This window comes from Quercus lobata, chromosome 7 (genome assembly GCF_001633185.2).
Source record: "Quercus lobata isolate SW786 chromosome 7, ValleyOak3.0 Primary Assembly, whole genome shotgun sequence".
NCBI lineage: Eukaryota > Viridiplantae > Streptophyta > Magnoliopsida > Fagales > Fagaceae > Quercus > Quercus lobata.
In genome coordinates, this window is record NC_044910.1 from 1,081,676 (window position 1) to 1,100,025 (window position 18,350).

General features: G+C 33.3%; 2 protein-coding genes and 2 long non-coding RNA genes across 4 annotated transcripts; 2 read left to right on the top strand and 2 right to left on the bottom strand.

The window, feature by feature from the left end:
- Nucleotides 1-270: 270 nt before the first annotated feature.
- Nucleotides 271-1,605, top strand: LOC115952517. Its single transcript, XR_004083445.1, has 3 exons — nucleotides 271-309; nucleotides 430-491; nucleotides 1,142-1,605. It is a non-coding gene; the product is annotated as an uncharacterized LOC115952517 (long non-coding RNA).
- A 75-nt stretch (nucleotides 1,606-1,680) lies between these two features.
- On the top strand, nucleotides 1,681-4,118 carry LOC115952518. Its single transcript, XR_004083446.1, has 2 exons — nucleotides 1,681-1,941; nucleotides 3,681-4,118. It is a non-coding gene; the product is annotated as an uncharacterized LOC115952518 (long non-coding RNA).
- Nucleotides 4,119-8,182: 4,064 nt separating this feature from the next.
- On the bottom strand, nucleotides 8,183-10,330 carry LOC115953187 (putative disease resistance protein RGA3). The gene is made up of 3 exons (XM_031070719.1): nucleotides 9,817-10,330; nucleotides 8,652-9,709; nucleotides 8,183-8,395 (listed from the first exon to the last, which is right to left on the bottom strand). The coding sequence occupies exons 1-3, from the start codon at nucleotides 10,328-10,330 to the stop codon at nucleotides 8,183-8,185; spliced, it is 1,785 nt and encodes a 594-aa protein (XP_030926579.1).
- Nucleotides 10,331-12,745: 2,415 nt separating this feature from the next.
- LOC115952499 (putative disease resistance protein RGA3) lies at nucleotides 12,746-15,874 on the bottom strand. Its single transcript, XM_031069679.1, has 3 exons — nucleotides 15,783-15,874; nucleotides 13,416-15,685; nucleotides 12,746-12,940 (listed from the first exon to the last, which is right to left on the bottom strand). The coding sequence occupies exons 2-3, from the start codon at nucleotides 15,630-15,632 to the stop codon at nucleotides 12,914-12,916; spliced, it is 2,244 nt and encodes a 747-aa protein (XP_030925539.1). The 5' UTR covers nucleotides 15,633-15,685; nucleotides 15,783-15,874; the 3' UTR covers nucleotides 12,746-12,913.
- Between the last annotated feature and the right edge of the window lie 2,476 nt (nucleotides 15,875-18,350).

Consider the following 18,350-nt stretch of genomic DNA (forward strand, 5'->3'; position numbering starts at 1 on the left):
CTGTTTTTAATTTTTTTTATTTAGTTAAAATTAATAAATTAATTTTTTTAATTTAAATGCTGATGTGGTATTTTTTATTATTATTTTAATGGTCACGTCAGGCCAACAGTGCATGCCGTTTGCCATATCAGTAATATTCGTTTATGATGTAACGGTAGGGACCAAAATGGAATCGTTTTTAAGGAGAGAGACTAAAAACGGTAAAAAAAAAACTTAGGGACTAAAACGGGAATCGGCTGAAAATGTAGGGACCAAAATGTGTTTTTCGCCTTAATTCAATCCATCAAATTGTGTCATCTTGCTTTCCTGGTAAGCTGTTACTATGTTTCTGCTGGATCATGGTTGGATGTCATTGTCTTGAAACATAACTATAGTGAAGGTTATTAAATTATTGAACAATAACAGTTTCAGTTTTCTTTCATATTGCAGGAGAATATGAAGCTACACTTGGCCCGTTGCCTGGTGTTACTCAAGATATATCTGGATACAAGGTCAAGAGATACTTTGTTTTATGGTTTTATGTTAGCATTCAATAATTAAGACTAATATCTGAGAATGAGATTGGACCCTGATATTAACATTGTTGGTAGGAAGATCTCGTAGGTTTGGTTGTGAATTGTTTGATTAACCATTATCACTTAACATTTAGTTCATGTTCTGCTTTTATGACCCACAGACAGATTGCAAGGAAGTTATGGACTTATTTTTGACTTGTGCTATATTATTTGTCCAAAAGTGAAGGGGATTACTATGACTTGGATTATATTTTTGGCTTAATTGATTGATGTTCCCCCTATTTTGCTAGCTTTCTTACTAATTTATATATTTATTTTTTGCTTTCGATTTTTTTTAAGCTACTAAGTATCTGAAGGTTTATAGGAATAGGGGAATAAACTATCAGGGTTAGGTCTCTGGTTTGATTATTGAAAGCTTGTAATAACTAAGTCAGTTGCAGAAGCCTTATTCAAATATATGGATTGGGTGTCAATCCAAACATCAAGCATATGGCTGGTTCCTTTTCTTTTTTAATCTTAATTTTCTTCTATATTCCTTTTGCCTTTTGCTGTTAATTTGTGGTTGATTACTTCTGTTTCAACATCTACGAATGTTTAAATGCTGACATTGAATTGTTAAGCTGCAGATTGCGCATCAGCCTAGCATATATGTCCTAAACACTCTGGGTGTATTGGTTCCAAGTATCCCTGACATTGAGACAGGACTGAAGCTAGCTCTTGCTGGTATCAAACTCTTGCAAATAATTTCTCCTTAGTTTCTAAGGAGATTTTGATATAATTAATATAGTACACATGTGAATGTGTACACAACAATGCAAGCATGCTTTTTTAGTTTAAGGTATGCCAAATCTTGCTTGGAGTTTGCTGTTGTAAACAGATAAAAAAGAGTGACACCTCTCTCCAGCTACTATTAAGAGAAGCCTTAGCCTAACTTAGCCAATTGAATTCAGCATAAATTATAAAGGGCAAGGCCTAGAAATTTTATGCCTTGAGCTGTTCTAGTTAGGGACAAGGCTTTAACCCCACTTGTTGACTTCCAACCATGCAGCAAAATTTTTTCAACTTGGCTTTTTGGAAATTTATCAATTTTTTTTTTTTTTTCTGTGTGTTTTTTGTTTTTTTTGTTGGGGGGGGGGGGGGGTGTTGGGGAGTAGTTCAAGTCAACCTGAAATTACTACTGCCACATTGTACTGCTTATTCTATCTGATAAAGCTTGCCAATTTCTTAATGCACATGAAGGGTCTTGCGCAATACTTGCTGGCAGTTTTAAATGCTCAGGGGACACCCCTTCATTGGAAGCAGTTGAACAACAGGAGACTTGAAGGGTTCAAAATGATTCTAAGGAAAAACATGAGTACAATCTTAAAGATCTTCGGGGCCAATTAGGAGGAAGCTGCCAAATAATTCTGATATGATTTACACTGAGGTAATATAGGATTGTTCTCATATAATCATTCAGCCAAATAGGCAGAGTACTTTTAAACTTTTTATCACAATACAAGTTTGAAATGAGACGAACTATGGGCATAAGAAAATTTGTTTTAGGGACAACATAGAACCAAATGAACTTCATGATAAGTCTTGTCGTAGAATTATTACACGTGCATGATTTCATTTTCATTCTTCTTAAAGGAGGCAAATTATCAGCATTGGAAAAATTATTTCTGGGACTCAGTTTTTTGGTCATGGATGATTTACAGCAAGTTAAGTTCAATAACATATGTTCTGATCATGAATGATTTACGGCGTTAAGTTTTGATAACATCTTTTACTTGCTACTTGTCCTAAAAGTTTAAGTTATTAGGAAAAGATGAATTCAATTGTTTACCCATTAGTTAATAATCCTCTTCACATGTAGGCCTAGACTCCTAAATAAGTTGGGCTCAATACTTGGGATTTTTAACATCTTATATGGGAGGTAAAGTGGAGACAAAATTTTGAACTAAGACCACCTTCTCTGATATTATGATAAACTACCACTTGTCCCAAGTTATTAGGAAATTGTGAATTTCATCATTTAACCATTATTTTAACAATGTGGAACATCATGAAGTTATTCAGTTGTGCTTAGTGTACGAAGACCAAGCAAAAGAAAGACGGATGCAAATCTAGAAATGTGGACAAATGCTAGAGAGTAAGTGAACTATAAGTTCAGATATATCACGCTTAATTTAAAACAGATGATCAGTGAGTCAAGAGAAAATATTCATGTTTTCTAGCTTATTAGATTGAGGGGGCTTCTAAAAAGGATAGGAAAGATTTTGTTTTTTGCGATAATAATGCTCTTTTATTAATCCTTAAAAAAAGAATGAAGAATTGCAGAAAGACTGAATTTAAATAATTTATGGTAGAATAAATAAGCAAACAAGAAAAGCGCATTTTGAAGTGGTTTAAATGATGTCAAGGTAAGTGAAAAAGTTTGTGATTGAATTATAAGTAAATAAGAGAAAACTCATTAGTAACCCTATAGACGATACATATATGGAGGAAGAGTATATTCTAATGCTAATTTAATACTTTGAAATGCTTGGCGGTGTCATTGAGTAAGAATATGTTGCTAGAGGTGGATATTTTGGTTTCAATTATATAATTGGAAAAAGAAATAAAGAATAGATGGGAATAGTGGTAGGAGATAGGAGAACTCACTAACATTTGTGAGTAAGCTCTTATGATAGTATTTTGTGTCCATAGGATCCATCTAAATGACCCTTTTTTTCTATAATTTCTACAAAAGGTAGATTTCTTCTCTTTCTGTAATGGTGATTGGTAGAGAAAAATATTTCGAACAAGGATTGATCAATGATGACTCAACGCATGAAATAACGCAAAATCTAGTTTATTTTTCAGTTCAAGAATACTTATCAAGAATTTCTTTTCTTTTCTTTTTTTTTTCTTTTTTTTTCTGCTCATTATATGCCTGTACACAAAGCTTTCGAAATGCTATTAAATGTTTATGTTAAGACATTTCTATATATTTTAGCTCTTTTGCAGGTTACTTTATGTCATTTGTAGTTCTTATTATTGTATCTTAGAAAGGGTCCCAATGTGACCTTTGAATATCTTGTTTTATTTTATCTCATTTCATAATTTCTAGTTTTTTAATTTTTTTTCCCTTTCAAGATCTTTTCACAGAAGTCCAACGTGCTTTGTATTTAACTCTGTCAGGATTCACTAGTCATATAAAAAGATGAGAGTGACTCGGAGGGTTTGGTAAAGCAGCAATTTGTAGCATACATAAGGCATTTAGGATACCATAAGGCCTTGGAAGCTCATTTGATGATATCAAATAAGTTTCTTACTTTTTTTAGGGCAGATAAACTTGGTCCATTCATCCTTGATGAAGTCCCTGATGCAAATGCTGTGTCTTGAGTTGTAAGTCACGTTTTTTTTTTTTTTTTTCCTTTTCTTTTTGGTGTGTAACATTACGACTGTATATGCTGGTCTTTTCTTCCTCTTCCCTTTCCCCTCTTCTATATTGTCTTGGTGTTTTAAACTTACTATAATTGTATTATAGAGCTAAAAGATGCTTTGAATTGGTCAGTTTTTGTCACATTCTTAATGGAAAATCTGCAAAGCAGTGCTAATGATGCTCCATTTTGGACACACTACGTGATAGCAATCTTTATGTCCAAAATTATTAATTATAATTTATAATATTAATTAAGTAAATAAAGATAGAAAGGACATAATAACACTAATTACAAAATTGTTTCTTGGATTGATAAGCGATGTTGAGCTTTGAAATTTTCATTACATGGTCTGTTTGGTTGGGTGTAAAAAGGGGAGGATGGAAAATGAGAATTTTTCCTTTGATTTGGTGGAAAAGAGGGATGACGGAAAAAGGGAGTAGTGAAGTTTTTCACCCGAGCGCCTAAAAACCATCCTACAAAAATATTAGGAGGAAAAGTAGGGAGAAAATGTTTAATTCATTAAATTTACTATTTTTAATTATGATCTTCTCTATCATCTCTTGATATAATCAGCATATAACAATAGGGTTTTGATTTCCCATGGTCACAAATTATTCTAGTGAGTAGCAAATGTGTTGATATGAACTTTTTTTTTTTTTTTTTTCTAGTAAACAACAAAAATTCAAAGTTGAATCCAATTTATGAAATTAAAATTCAGGAGAGATCAAAACCCATGACCAATGCATTGTGCTTATATAATGAAGAGCATAGTTGATCAATATGATATATCATTGAAAACAATTGAAGCCATTATTCAACAAGATTGTTTGGAAATAGTTGTTGTAATCATTGTTATTAATTCCGTTCCGTTCCGGCCGGAATGGTTGAAATTTCCGGTCGGAATGGTTGAAATTTTTCGTACCGGTATGCAAACTGGTACCAGAATACTCCACGTTCCACCTCGGGTCAAATTTTGGCCCGTTTCGGTCCATTCCAATCATTCCGGCCAATTTTGGCCGAGATGCAAATTTCGGCCGGTACCGGATTTGGCCTATTGTTAACTTTTTTTTTTTTTTTTTAATTTTTATTTTGGAGTTCTTTTGATGATGAATTTGATCCTTCTCTCACTTATGATGATGAGGAGGAGGAGTAACTTTTGTATTATTTGATATTTAGTTATTGTCTTGTAATCTTCTTATTGTGTGATGTTAAATTGATGTTATATTTCAACTTATTGATGTTTAAGACTTAAGAGTTAAGACTAAATGATTTGTATTATTTGATATTTAGTTATTTATTTATTAGAATTGACAATTTTATGTTCTACAAGAATATATATAAATTATTTTTTAAGAACTCCGAAACACCCTGAAACGGTACGCCGAAATCGGTCGGTACCGAAATATTCCATTCCACTAGACAAACCGAAACAGGGTCCGAAACGGTATTAATAACAATGGTTGTAATCATTTGTATTGAGTGCTACTGTCCTAAAATTTTAAGCATACACTAGCCTTTAACAAATGCAATGGTCGTTCTGATCCTAGTGTTCTTAAATTTGAAGCATAAATTAGGTTTCAAGAAAAGTAATTGTTGCTCTTGTTCAAGTTTTGTGGCTTTTGAATTTTGAGCTACGCCCATTTTCCTTTTTGGAAATACTTGTTTTTATATATCTAATTAAAAAGGGTTAGGTTCAAGTTAAAATCTTTCAATATTAAAATACCCTATTATTTAATGCTAATATAGTTATCATTTTTTGACTGGGCACTTGGGAAGTGGAATTCTAGTTTTTAGAAGGTAGATCCCAAATTTTAATGTGATTTCATAGACAATTTCATTAATATAATTGGTCATAGCATATTACCCCTCAAACTTGTTTTCAATATTTTTAGTGGGATTGTAATTCTATTCTTCAATTTTATGTGGACAACATCTGAGGGAATTATAACATAAAATTCATTGATGAACATGATATTAGTGGAGATTAATGCAATACTTATTGAGAAAACACAAGTGTTCAGATGACTCCTTTGGTATAAGAAGAATTTGAAAAATGACACTCATTGTTCCCAAACCTGAGAATCAACGGCCAATAATCTTCTACCTTTGCTTTTCCCCATCTTAATCTTAGTATATCATCTATAATTCTTGTTTAAGATAGGAGGAGCGTTTTATGGAAATGAAAAATTTTCAATTCCAAATACAAATATCACTCTCATGAATGTCACTTTGTCAGTTATACACCAGATTTTCTAGTAATTAAGCATGTTATTACACATGGTGCTTAGTGTTTACTAAGAAGAATCATAAAACATGAATATAAGAACAAATGCTTGCATGCACCAATCCATAAATCTCTTAACTTTATACACAAGAATGTAGTTATAAGGCTATGCACATCATCCTATATATTTATTAAATCTCTTGCTTCATATTACAATGATATAAATGCTTATTTATTTACATCACTTACAAGAAAATTAAAAAACCAGAATATTTATTTATTTACATCTTGTAATCCAAATTGCAATGAAGAAATGATCATGAATTATAGAAAGACATATGGCTTTGAATTGAGCAACATATAGATTCTCTTGATTTTCCTTTGTGTTGGACTCCTGAAATGAAATAATTTTGTTTATTAATGGAAAGAAAATAATGACATTGTTGCTGATATAGCTCAACAGAAGTGTAATTCTCGACAAGTCATTAGCCATAGTTTCAAAGGGGGAACAAGTTTGAGGCTCGACAAATTGCTTCTCTGCCCATGGTTTCTTCCTAAATGGAGGACTGTGTTAAGTTTCTAACTTGCCTCTAAAATGAGCTTTTTCTTTTTGATTTTTTTCCCCCAGTATACCGCCTAATGTAAGCTAGTGCTCAAACTTGTCAACTTATGAAGCATCTACCCTTGCTCTAATGGATGGATTTGCCTATGCCAATATGAATAATATCGAAGGGAATTCCCACAACATAAAATCAATTACAAACATTATAGTAGTGGAGATTAAAGCAATTATTTGGTGAGAAATCCAAGTGTTCTAACTCCTTTAGCATAAGAAAGATTTGAAAAATGACACTCATTGTTCCCAAACCTAAGAACCAACAACCTATAATCTTCCACCTTTGCCTTTTCCTATCTTTTCCTCTCTAATAACTAGTGTGTCAATTTTTTTAAAATTAATCTTAATGTATCATTTATAATTTTGGTTTAAGTTAGAAGTAGCTTTTCATGGAAATGAAACTTTATAATTCCAAATACATATATTACTCCCTTCAATATCAATTACACCTCATATGTTCTAATTAATTAAGCATGTTATTACACATGGTGCTTCATGCTTACGAAGAAGAATCATAAAATATGAATATAAGAACGAATGTCTGCACAGTCAAATCCATGAATCTCTCAACTTTATACACAAGAATGTAGTCAAGGAGAGTATACACATCACTTCTTATTTATTTACATCTCTTACTTTGAATTAAAATGACATATATGTTTATTTATTGACATCATTTAGTGCAGATTACAATAACATAAATATTTATTCATTTACATCACTTACAAGCAAATTAAAATAACAAAAATATTTTTTTTATGTACATATTGTAATTCAAATTGCAATGAAGAAATGCTTACGAATTACAGAAGGAACATGTGACTTTGAATTGAGCAACATTTAGAAGCAACTTACAAGAACGAAACTACTAGGAAAAATGTATTTACAAAATATAAATAAATAAATAAATAAAAGCTTATTATGTTCATTCAATTTTTTGAGAGTCAATACCTTACTTAGAAACACAATGTTACACAAACAAGATAAAATTCCTCAATTAATTAAATAGGATTAATCTCTTCTTCCCTACTTTTACCCTTTTTTTTTTCTTTTCTTTTTTTTTTTCTCTTCTTTTGCTCGGGAAGGTCCGAAGGGGTGGGTAAAAAATTAAGATTTAGAAGACCATTTTACTTTTGGAAATTCAATTTCATGCAAAAAGATATTTTTGTTTTTAATTTACTTTAAATCTAATTTGGACAAAGAAGGCTTTGACTTTTTTTATTTAAAAAAAAAAAGAAAAAGAAAAAGAAAAAGGGGGTTTGGGTTCATTAAGAATCATAACCAGCTTTAGGATAAATTTAAATCAGTAGAGAGAGTAGAGATAGAGACTATAATAGTACAAAAATAACAAGAAGACATATGCCCTTACCTCATCATCTTCTCCTTGTAAATATACGCTGATGTCGTCATCTCTCTCTTATGAACTACCAATATCCTCATCGAAATACTCATCGAAATCAATGTTTGGTACATGAGCAATCTTGTGCCTAACTTCTTCTCTGCACTTTCTACTCAACATAGGACAATCTTCAATCTGAAATTCTCTTAGTGCAGTGAGATCTTGTATCCCTTCCAGGAGAGATGAGAACTCAGGGCAATCTTTAATTCTAAATGTCTGAAGTGATTTCAGCTGTGTAGCCACTTAGGCAAAGCGGTGAAATTACAACAATCTTCAATCTCTAGGTGTTGTAAAGTGTTGGCAGATGCTTGGAGCCACTGGGGCAAAACCTCCAACTTAGGTAACTTCCCAATTATCATCAATCGAAGGCTTAACTTGAGATCTTGATTCTCTTCTTTATCCGTCAAACTAAGCTCTTCACAATACCAAATTATCAAGTTCTCTAGGGCAGTTAGGTGTTTGATGCTAAGTGACAAAGAGGTCAAACTTGGACATTCTGTGTGAGGCGCCCCTCCTCCATCCCTTCAAACACACATTTTAGATTCTCACATTCACATATCCACAAAGATCGAAGAGAATCCAAGCAACCTACTGCCTTCTCCAACAAGCAGGTATGCTTTGTTGTAACAACCAAAAACCTAAGGCCAATTATGTCCCTTATACCTTTGGGGAACCATTCAAGATTGCTGCAACCACCAGGCAGTAAAGTTTGCAAACTGTGCAGCTTGCAAATGGAATCTAGAAGTGGCTTGATTATGTCATTACCTGATAGGTTGACATATCTCAAATGTTTTAAACTTCCGATAGAACTTGGCAACACCTCAAAGGATGATTTGCTCAGATCAAGCACCCGCAAGTACTTAAATCTTATGATACATGCTTCAAGTAAGGATGCAGGTTGCTTTGTTTTGAAAATATTAGTATGGACTTTGCTCAACTTCTCTAATTGTGTTGTAACTTCTTGCCCATTCTCCAAAAATGACAGATGACAAACTTCTGCAGCAAGGGTAGACTTCTTGGTCACTACCGAACACTCTCCTTTGGCAATTGATTGTGCAAGATCATGGACCAAATCGCACATTTTAAAGGAATAACTAAACATATAGTTTTCATCAACATCTTCAAACAAAGATCTTGACATTAACTCCTTGATATACAACTCACCAATATCTTCCAACTCTTGTTTTTCATTGTCAGGTGATTGGAGAATTCCATGTGCCATCCAAAATTGAACCAATTGAGAACTAATGAATTCAAAATCCTTTGGGAAAAGAGAGCAATAGGCAAAGTGTTGCTTCAAGTGAAACGGCAATTGATTGTAACTGAGCCTCAATGCAGGTAAGATTCCACCATCTTTTTTGTCTAAATTCCATATCTCGTTATCTCTCACAAATTTCCACTCTCGTTCATCAAATTTTGAATGAAGTAGGCTTGCTAAAGTCATCACTGCCAATGGAACCCCTTTACATTTTTCTACAATTGCTTCTCCAATTTTTAAGAGGTTTGGATATTCTTTTTCTTTTCCATCCTTAAATGCCAATTTCACTAGCAAAGACAAAAAATCCTCTTGTGATAGACTATCTAATTTGTGCATTGGAACAGTGCCATAATATTAGCAACTGAGCTATTCCGTGTTGTCACTATGATTTTACTTCCATTGCAACCACCAAGTAACAATTCTTCCAATTGATTCCCTTTACTATGATCCTCGTTCCAAACGTCATCCAAGACAAGTAAAAATTTCTTTTCTTTTAAAAGTTCTCTTAGTCGACATTGCAATTCATCCACACCCAAATTCTCTAAAATTTTCTTATCATTCAAAAGTTCTTTTAAGCTGTTTGGCAATCCATCCACAACGAAATTCTCATCAATCCTATAAATTGCAGATTTAATGATTTCTTTTGTCAACCTTGCAACATTAAAATCCTCAAAAACACACACCCACATTCTCAATTGAAAACGACTAACTACCTGATTATCATCAAAAGCCAACTTGGCAGGTGTGGTTTTCCCCAAACCTCCAATCCCAACAATAGGAATTACATTGACATTTCTGTCAGCATCTTGCTGCATTAAAAGATCTAGAATCTGTTTTTTGGCATCATCCCTACCAATGACATTTCGAGGACGAACAAAGGAGTGGGTCATCTCCCTCCTTTCCTGCATATTTAACTTTCTATCTTCAAGTCCTTGAGTAAGATTGATGGTGTCTTATCATGGTTCATGTACCAAAAGCTATTGGAGTTCAAGCTGAAGGAAGTGATTTCAAGGGAACCTACTCTACTTGTTTTGGTGGTTGGTGTTCCTAATGTTGGCAAGTCATCTTTAATTTATTTGATCCATCAAATTGTGTCATCTTGCTTTCCTGGTAAGCTGTTACTATGTTTCTGCTGGATCATGGTTGGATGTCATTGTCTTGAAATGGAACTGTGGTGAAGGTTATTAAATTATTGAACAATAAAGAGTTCCGTTTTCTTTCATAGTGCAGGAGAATATGAAGCTACACTTGGCCGTTGCCTAGTGTTACTCAAGATATTGCTGGATACAAGGTCAAGAGATTCGTTTTATTTTTTATTTATTTATGGTTTACATACCTTATAAAGTAATAAGAAACTGAAATTTTAGCTTCATGTGTCTTTCATAGTTGTTAGCATTCAATAATTAAGACTAATATCTAAGAATGAGATTGAACCCTGATATTAATATTGTTGGTAGGAAGATCTCGTAGGTTTGGTTGTGAATTGTTTTATTGACCATTATCACTTAACATTTAGTTCATGTTCTTGTTTTTATGAGCCACAGACTGATTGCACGGAAGTTATGGACTTATTTCTGACTTGTGCTATAGTATTTGACCACAGATAAAGTGAAGGGGATTACTATGACTTGTATTATATTTTTAGCTTAATTAATTGATGTTCCCCCTATTTTGCTAGCTTTCTTACTAATTTATTATCTTTTTTTTTTCTTTTGATTTTTTTTTAAGCTAGTAAGTATCTAAAGGTTTATAGGAATAAGGGGAATAAACTATCAAGGTAAGGTCTCTAGTTTGATTATTGAAAGTTTGTAATAACTAAGTCAATTGCAGAAGCTTTATTCAAAGATATGTATTGGGTGTCAGGCCAATCACCAAGCATTTGGCTGGTTCCTTTTCGTTTTTAATCATAATTTTCTTCTATATTACTTTTGCCTTCTGTTGTTAATTTGTGGCTAAATACTTGAATGTTTAAGTGTTAAGATTGAATTGTGGAGCTGCAGATTGCGCAAATAATTTCTCTTTAGTTTCTCAAGAGATTTTTTACACTAGATGTGTGAATGTGCACACACAGCTACCTGCAAGTCCTTTTAGTTTTAGATGTGCTTATCTTGCTTGAAAGATCACTGTTGTAAACAGAGAAAAAAAAAAAAAACAAGTGAGTCTCCAATCACTATTTAGAGAGGCCATAAAGCACTCAACCTGAGCTGATTTGGTTGCAACAAACCAACTAGATTCAGCTTCAGTTATGGTTGGGTAAGGCCTAAAAGTGATATGCCTCAAGCTATGTCAATGAGGGATGAGATTTAAACCCTCTTGTTGACCTCCAACCAACACAGGTTGCCCAAGCTGCAGCTTCTAAAATATTTTACTTGGTGTCTTCGAATTTTATCAGTCTATTTTATTTTATTTTTGCGTATATGTGGATTCCTTTTGGGTTGGGGAGAGTTACTCAATTCAACATGAAATTACTTTTGTCACATTGTTCTGATTACTCTATCTGATAAAGCTTACCAAACTCTTAACTGCACATGAAGGGGCCCATAAGAGATTCAGTGGTAGGTGAGAAGCAAATTGCACAAAACTTGCTGGCAATTTTAAATACTCAAGGGGCTCTCTACATTGGAAGCACTTGAACAATAGGAGATTGGAAGGGATTCGACATGATTCTAAGGAAAAACAGCACAAACTTGTCAACTTATGAAGCATCTGCCCTTGCTTTAATGGATGGATTTGTCTATGCCAATATGGATAATATCGGAGGGAATTCCCACAGCATAAATTCAATTCTAAACATTATAGTAGTGGAGATTAAAGCAATTCTTTGGTGAAATATCCAAGTGTTTTGGCTCCTTTCACATAGGAAGAATTTGAAAAACGACACTCATTGTTCCAAAGCCTAAGAACCAACAACCTATAATCTTCCACCTTTGCCATTTCCTATCTTTTCCCCTCTAATTACTAGTGTGTCAATTTTTTTCTAAAATTAACCTTAATGTATCATTTATAATTTTGGTTTAAGTTAGAAGGAGCTTTTTTATGGAAATGAAACTTTATAATTCCAAATACAAATATCACTCCCTTCAATGGCAATTACACACCATATATTCTAATTAATTAAGCATGTTATTACACATGGTGCTTCATGCTAATGAAGAAGAATAAAAAAATAAGAATATAAGAACGAATGTTTGCACACACAAATCCATGGATCTCTCAACTTTATACATAAGAATGTAGTCAAGAAGAGTATACACATCACTTTGTATTTATTTACATCTCTTACTTTGAATTAAAATGACATATTTGTTTATTTATTGACATCATTTACCACAAATTACAATAATATAAACATTTATTTATTTACATCACTTACTAGCAAATTAAATAACGGAAATATTTATTTATTTACATATTGTAATACAAATTGCAACGAAGAAATGCTTATGAATTATGAAGGAACATGTGACTTTGAATTGAGCAACATTTAGACTCTATTGATTGTGACTTGTGTTGAACTCCTGAAATGAAATTTGCAATATATAGTATATAAGCAACTTACAAGAACGATACTACTAGGAACAATGTATTTACAAAAGATAAATAAATAGATAAAAACTTATTATGTTCATTCAAGTTTTTGGGTGCCAATACCTTGCTTAGAAACACAATGTTACACAAACAAGATAAAATTCCTCAATAATTAAATAGGATTAATCTCTTCTTCTCTACCTTTTTTTTTCTTCTTCTTCTTTTGCTGGGGAAGGTCCGAAGGGGTGGGCAAAAAATAAAGATTTAGAAGACCACTTTACTTTTGAACAAAGAGGGCTTTGACTTTTTTAATTAAAAAAAGAAAAAAAAAAAAAAAAAAAAAAAAAAGGAGGTTTGGGTTCATTAAGAATCATAACCTACTTTAGGATTAATTTTAATCAGTAGAGAGAGAGTAGAGATAGAGACTATAATAGTAAAAAAATAACAAGATATATATGCCCTTACCTCATCATCTTCTCCTTGTAAATATACGCTGATGTCGTCATCTCTCTTTGATGAACTTCCAATATCCTCATCGAAATCCTCATCGAAATCGATGTTTGGTACATGAGCAATCCTGTGCCTAACTTCTTCTCTGCACTTGCTACTCAACTTAGGACAATCTTCAATCTGAAATTCTCTTAGTGCAGTGAGATCTTGCATCCCCGCTGGAAGAGATGAGAACACAGGGCAATATTTAATTCTAAGTGTCTGAAGTGAGTTCAGATGTGGCAGCCACTCAGGCAAAGCGGTGAAATTACAACAATCTGCAATCTCTAGGTGCTGTAAAGTGTTGGCAGATGCTTGGAGCCACTGGGGCAAAACCTCCAACTTAGGTAAATTATCAAACTTCAACAATCGGAGGCTTAACTTGAGATCTTGATTCTCTTCTTTATCCGTCAAACTAAGCTCTTCACAATCCTCAATTATCAGGTTCTCTAGGGCACTTAGGTGTTTGATACTGAGTGACAAAGTGGTTAAACTTGGACATCCTCCAACAATCAATGTCCGAAGATTGGTGAGGCGCCCCTCCTCCATCCCTTCAAACACACATTTTAGATTCTTACAATCACCTATCCCCAAAAATCGAAGAGAATCCAAGCAACCTACTGCCTTATCCGACAAGCAAGTATGCTTTGTTGTAACAACCAAAAACCTGAGGCTGATTATGTCCCTTATACCTTTGGGCAACCGTTCAAGATTGCTGCAATCACCAAGCACTAAAGTTTGCAAACTGTGCAGCTTGCAAATGGAACTTGGAAGTTGCTTGATTATGTGATTATCTGATAGGTCAAGATATCTCAAATGTTTCAAACTTCCGATGGAACTTGGCAACACCTCAAAGGATGATTTGCTCAGATCCAGCAACCGCAAGTACTTAAATCTTGCGATACATGCTTCAAGTAAGGATGCAGGTTGCTCTGTTATGAAAATAATAGTCTGGACTTTGCTCAACTTCTCTAATTGTGTTGTAACTTCTTGCCCATTCTCCAAAAGTGACAGATGACAAACTTCTGCAACAAGGGTAGACTTCTTGGTCACTACCGAACACTCACCTTTGGCAATTGAGAGTGCAAGATCATGGACCAGATCATGCATTTTAAAGGTATAATCAAGGGTAATATTTTGCTGAAAATCTTGAAAAAAAGATCTTGACAGCAACTCCCGGATATACAAGTCACCAACATCTTCCAACTCTTGACTTTCATTAGCAGGGGATTGAAGAATTCCATGTGCCATCCAAAATTGAATCAATAGAAGATTATTGAAGTTATAATCCTTAGGAAAAACAGAACAATATGCAAAACATTGCTTCAAGTGAAATGGCAATTGATTGTAACTAAGCTTCAATGCGGGTAAGATGTCACCTTCCTTTTGTTCTAAATTCCATATCTCATTATCTCTAATAGATTTCCACTCATGTTCATCAACTTTTGAATAAAGTAGGCCAGCTAAAGTACTCACGGCCAATGGAACCCCTTTACATTTTTTGACAATTTCTCTTCCAATATTTAAGAGGTTTGGATATTGATTTTCTTGTCCTACCTTAAATGCCAATTTCACCAACAAAGACATACAGTCCTCTTCGGGTAGACCTTTTAGATTGTATGTGGTAGTAGTGTCCATAATAGTAGCAACAGAACTATTTCGTGTTGTCACTAAGATTTTACTTTCATTGGAACCACCAATTAACAACTCTTCCAATTGATTCCATTTACTAGGATTCTCGTTCCAAACATCATCCAAGACAAGTAAAAATTTCTTGTCTTTTAAAAGTTCTCTTAGTCGACATTGCAATTCATCCACATTTAAATAATCTAAAATTTTCTTATCTTTCAAAAGTTCTTTTAAGCTGTTTGGCAATCCATCCACATCAAAATTCTCATCAATCCTATAAATTGCAGATTTAAGGATATCTTTTATCAACCTTCTAACATTAAAATCCTCAGAAACACACACCCACATTCTCAATTGAAAATGACTAACTACCCGTTTATCATCAAAAGACAACTTGGCAAGTGTGGTTTTCCCCAAACCTCCAATCCCAACAATAGGAATTACACTGACATTTCTGCTAGCATCTAGCTGCATCAAAAGATCCATGATCTTTTCTTTGTCATCACCCCTACCGAAGACATTAGAAGGATTAACGAAGGAGTGGGTCATGTCCCTCCTGTTCATTGTTGTCTTCTCATCTTCAGGTCGTAAAGCAAGATCGAATTCGCCTTTAAGAGCTGCAATATCATCTAACTTCTCACTAACACCCTTGATTTTTTGTGCCATTTTAAAACGAAATACAAGTAGATTAGAACCAGAAAAGAAAAATCGCACCTTTTTGCGAGAGCTCCCGTTTATCTTCATTACATCCTTCTGCAATACTCGATACTGAAATTCATCCAGCACATTCTCGGCATCAATAAGGACATCTTTGAGCTCCCTTAGCCAAGTCCTTAGCCTCTCGTTACTTGCTTGCTTCTCCTCAGCATCAATCAATACGGCTTTAATGGCTAAGACTCTGCGCCCAATCTTTTTCAGATCACCTTTGACGCCCCATGCCGAGCTGATCTCTTGGAAAGCACGGGATCCAAGCAGCTCCAGGACCTTCACTGCGATGCCATAGCCAATTTCAGCCATGTTCTTGAGCTGGTGCAACAGAAACTGGAAAGGAAGTAAATAAAATGTACTAATACGAATGCTCTCTTGCTGGGTTGGAAGTGGGAAACTCAGATTTACAGGATGAGAGTCTTTTATTATAGGCGGACAGCTTCAGATCTAGGGTTTGACTTTGGGAGATGGGTTCAGATGGTGTTTGGTTACGGGGAAGAGTACAGGTTCGGGTGGAGCGAAGACTTTGAGCGTTGTAGTGGAAGAAAACACTACGACGTTGAAGATATAATAATGCTTCTACAGTGGACCACAATTTAAATAATAATAATATTTTTCTTAAATTACAAAATGCATCTTTTAGTCTTACCTAAAATTCAATTCAATCTTGTATTGTTGATTTTATTCAATTTGGCTCCTTAAGTTTAAACTTTATTTAATTTAATCCTTCTATTAGTGTTCGGTAAAATTGCACTGTTACTGATTCCCAAAGCAACTTATTTTGTTTATTTTCTTACATTAAAAAAATTCATAAAATTAATAAAGAATATTTTTGAAAAAAAATATTTAAATTATAGAAATTATTATTTGGGATTTAAAAAATAATTAAACTAAAGAAAAACACACAGAAAAGGAAGAATTAAAATTTAAAAAAAAAAAAAAAAAGTGAGAAGTTTTTATGAGTTTTAAGTGTTTGGGATTTGTGGGTGGTGGTGAATGGGTTTTTGGTGGCTCATGGTGATCCCAATCCCACCACACATGACCAATCAATACAACACACAAAACCCAAAACACCTCACTCATCGACTATCAATAATCCATAATTATACCCAAAACCCCCAAATTCTCACAAACACTAATCTAGCCACATCATCAAACCGTGAGGTCATGCTTTCTTTAGGACCAATGTCAAGATAGGTTCCCATGGTAGAGAAACTATTAAGACCTAGCATGAAACTTAGAGGATTGTATTGAACGAAATTGAAGTTATATAACTTAATTGTATTTTAGACACAGTTAGAGGGTGTAATTTGTGATTTAGCTTAATATTTGGTGATGAAGTAAAAATACTTTATAACCCCTTTTTTCGTATTTATCTCCATACAAGTAAAAAAAAAAAAAAACTCAAGACAAAATTCCAATAATCCTTAGATTAATAATTTGATAATAATTGTCATCATATAATAATTACACAAAAGAGAAAAAAGAAATATGTATACATGAAAGAAATAGAATTTAAATCACTTATAAACCGGGTCTTCTTCGATTAGCTTTTTGCAAAAAAAAAACCTTTTTTTTTTTTTTTTTTCTGAAAATGGAAAAATTATAGTTGTATTTGAAAAAATTAAGGCTTTAAAAAAATTGTAAATAAACAAATAAACTAAAAAGTTAAAAAACATATGTTGGACGGACACCTTCACCCTCAAACTCACTTTCAAATTCGTCACTTAGGGTGGCCACCATAGCTTTCAAAATTTCTTGTTTAGACCTCTTTGTTAAATTTGTAGCGAAATTATTAATTAATTTTCAAAATCTCAATTAAGTGATCCACAATATTATTATACTTCAACACAAATCAAAGATTGCCACCATAAAACAAGAATATACAAGTGATAAAGTACAATACAAGATTTGGTAATCAAGTAGAAAACTAATTAAGAAACTCTTCAAATAAAATACCACTCCAATGACAAATTGAAACAGTCCTATATAATTCAAAATAAAGGAACAATTACAAATGGTCAAGACTTACCAAATCTTTATATTATAGACCACCCTCTATGCATCCTTTGCAAACAAACCCGCTCTTGGTTGCCTTTGCCTCTAGTACATTCGTCTATGAACCTTCGAAATCTTTCTATAATGATTTTCTCCACGTGAACCATAAACTTTAATACACTCTCATTGAATGGTTCTCTACAATGAACCTCACAATAATAAATTTTTGTGGTTTTAGTGTTTCACACAATCAAACACTCTTTTCTTGGTACTACGGATTAGATTGACTTAATTTTGAAATTATTATCCCATAAAAAAAAAGGGAATTATCATGAGTGGAGATATCTCAAGGGGGAGAAGTCGGTATGAGTACTTTGTTTTTAATTCCAACCCAACCCAATTGAATCCATGCTCCCTTTATTTACCAAGGAAAAAATTCAATAAATTTAATTTGAATTATTAAAAATAAAAAATAAAATAAAAACTATACAACAAAGCTCGTTTTTAAAGGTTTAAAGCTAGTCAAGAGACCCAAATGAATTTTATCATGTACCAAAAGCTTCTTGAGCTTGTGGA

Bases quoted from the DNA above. Each gene is read 5' to 3' on its own strand.
- LOC115953187 (XM_031070719.1), bottom strand. From the start codon at position 10,330: ATGCAGGAAAGGAGGGAGATGACCCACTCCTTTGTTCGTCCTCGAAAT. The intron at 9,710-9,816 runs GTAAAATCATAG...TGTCTTTGCTAG, and splicing joins ACTTGGTGGTTGCAATGGAA to TGAAATTGGCATTTAAGGAT. The intron at 8,396-8,651 runs GTTTGACCTCTT...GTGGCTACACAG, and splicing joins GCCTCACACAGAATGTCCAA to CTGAAATCACTTCAGACATT.
- LOC115952499 (XM_031069679.1), bottom strand. From the start codon at position 15,632: ATGAACAGGAGGGACATGACCCACTCCTTCGTTAATCCTTCTAATGTC. The intron at 12,941-13,415 runs GTAAGGGCATAT...ATTTCATTTCAG, and splicing joins TACAAGGAGAAGATGATGAG to GAGTTCAACACAAGTCACAA.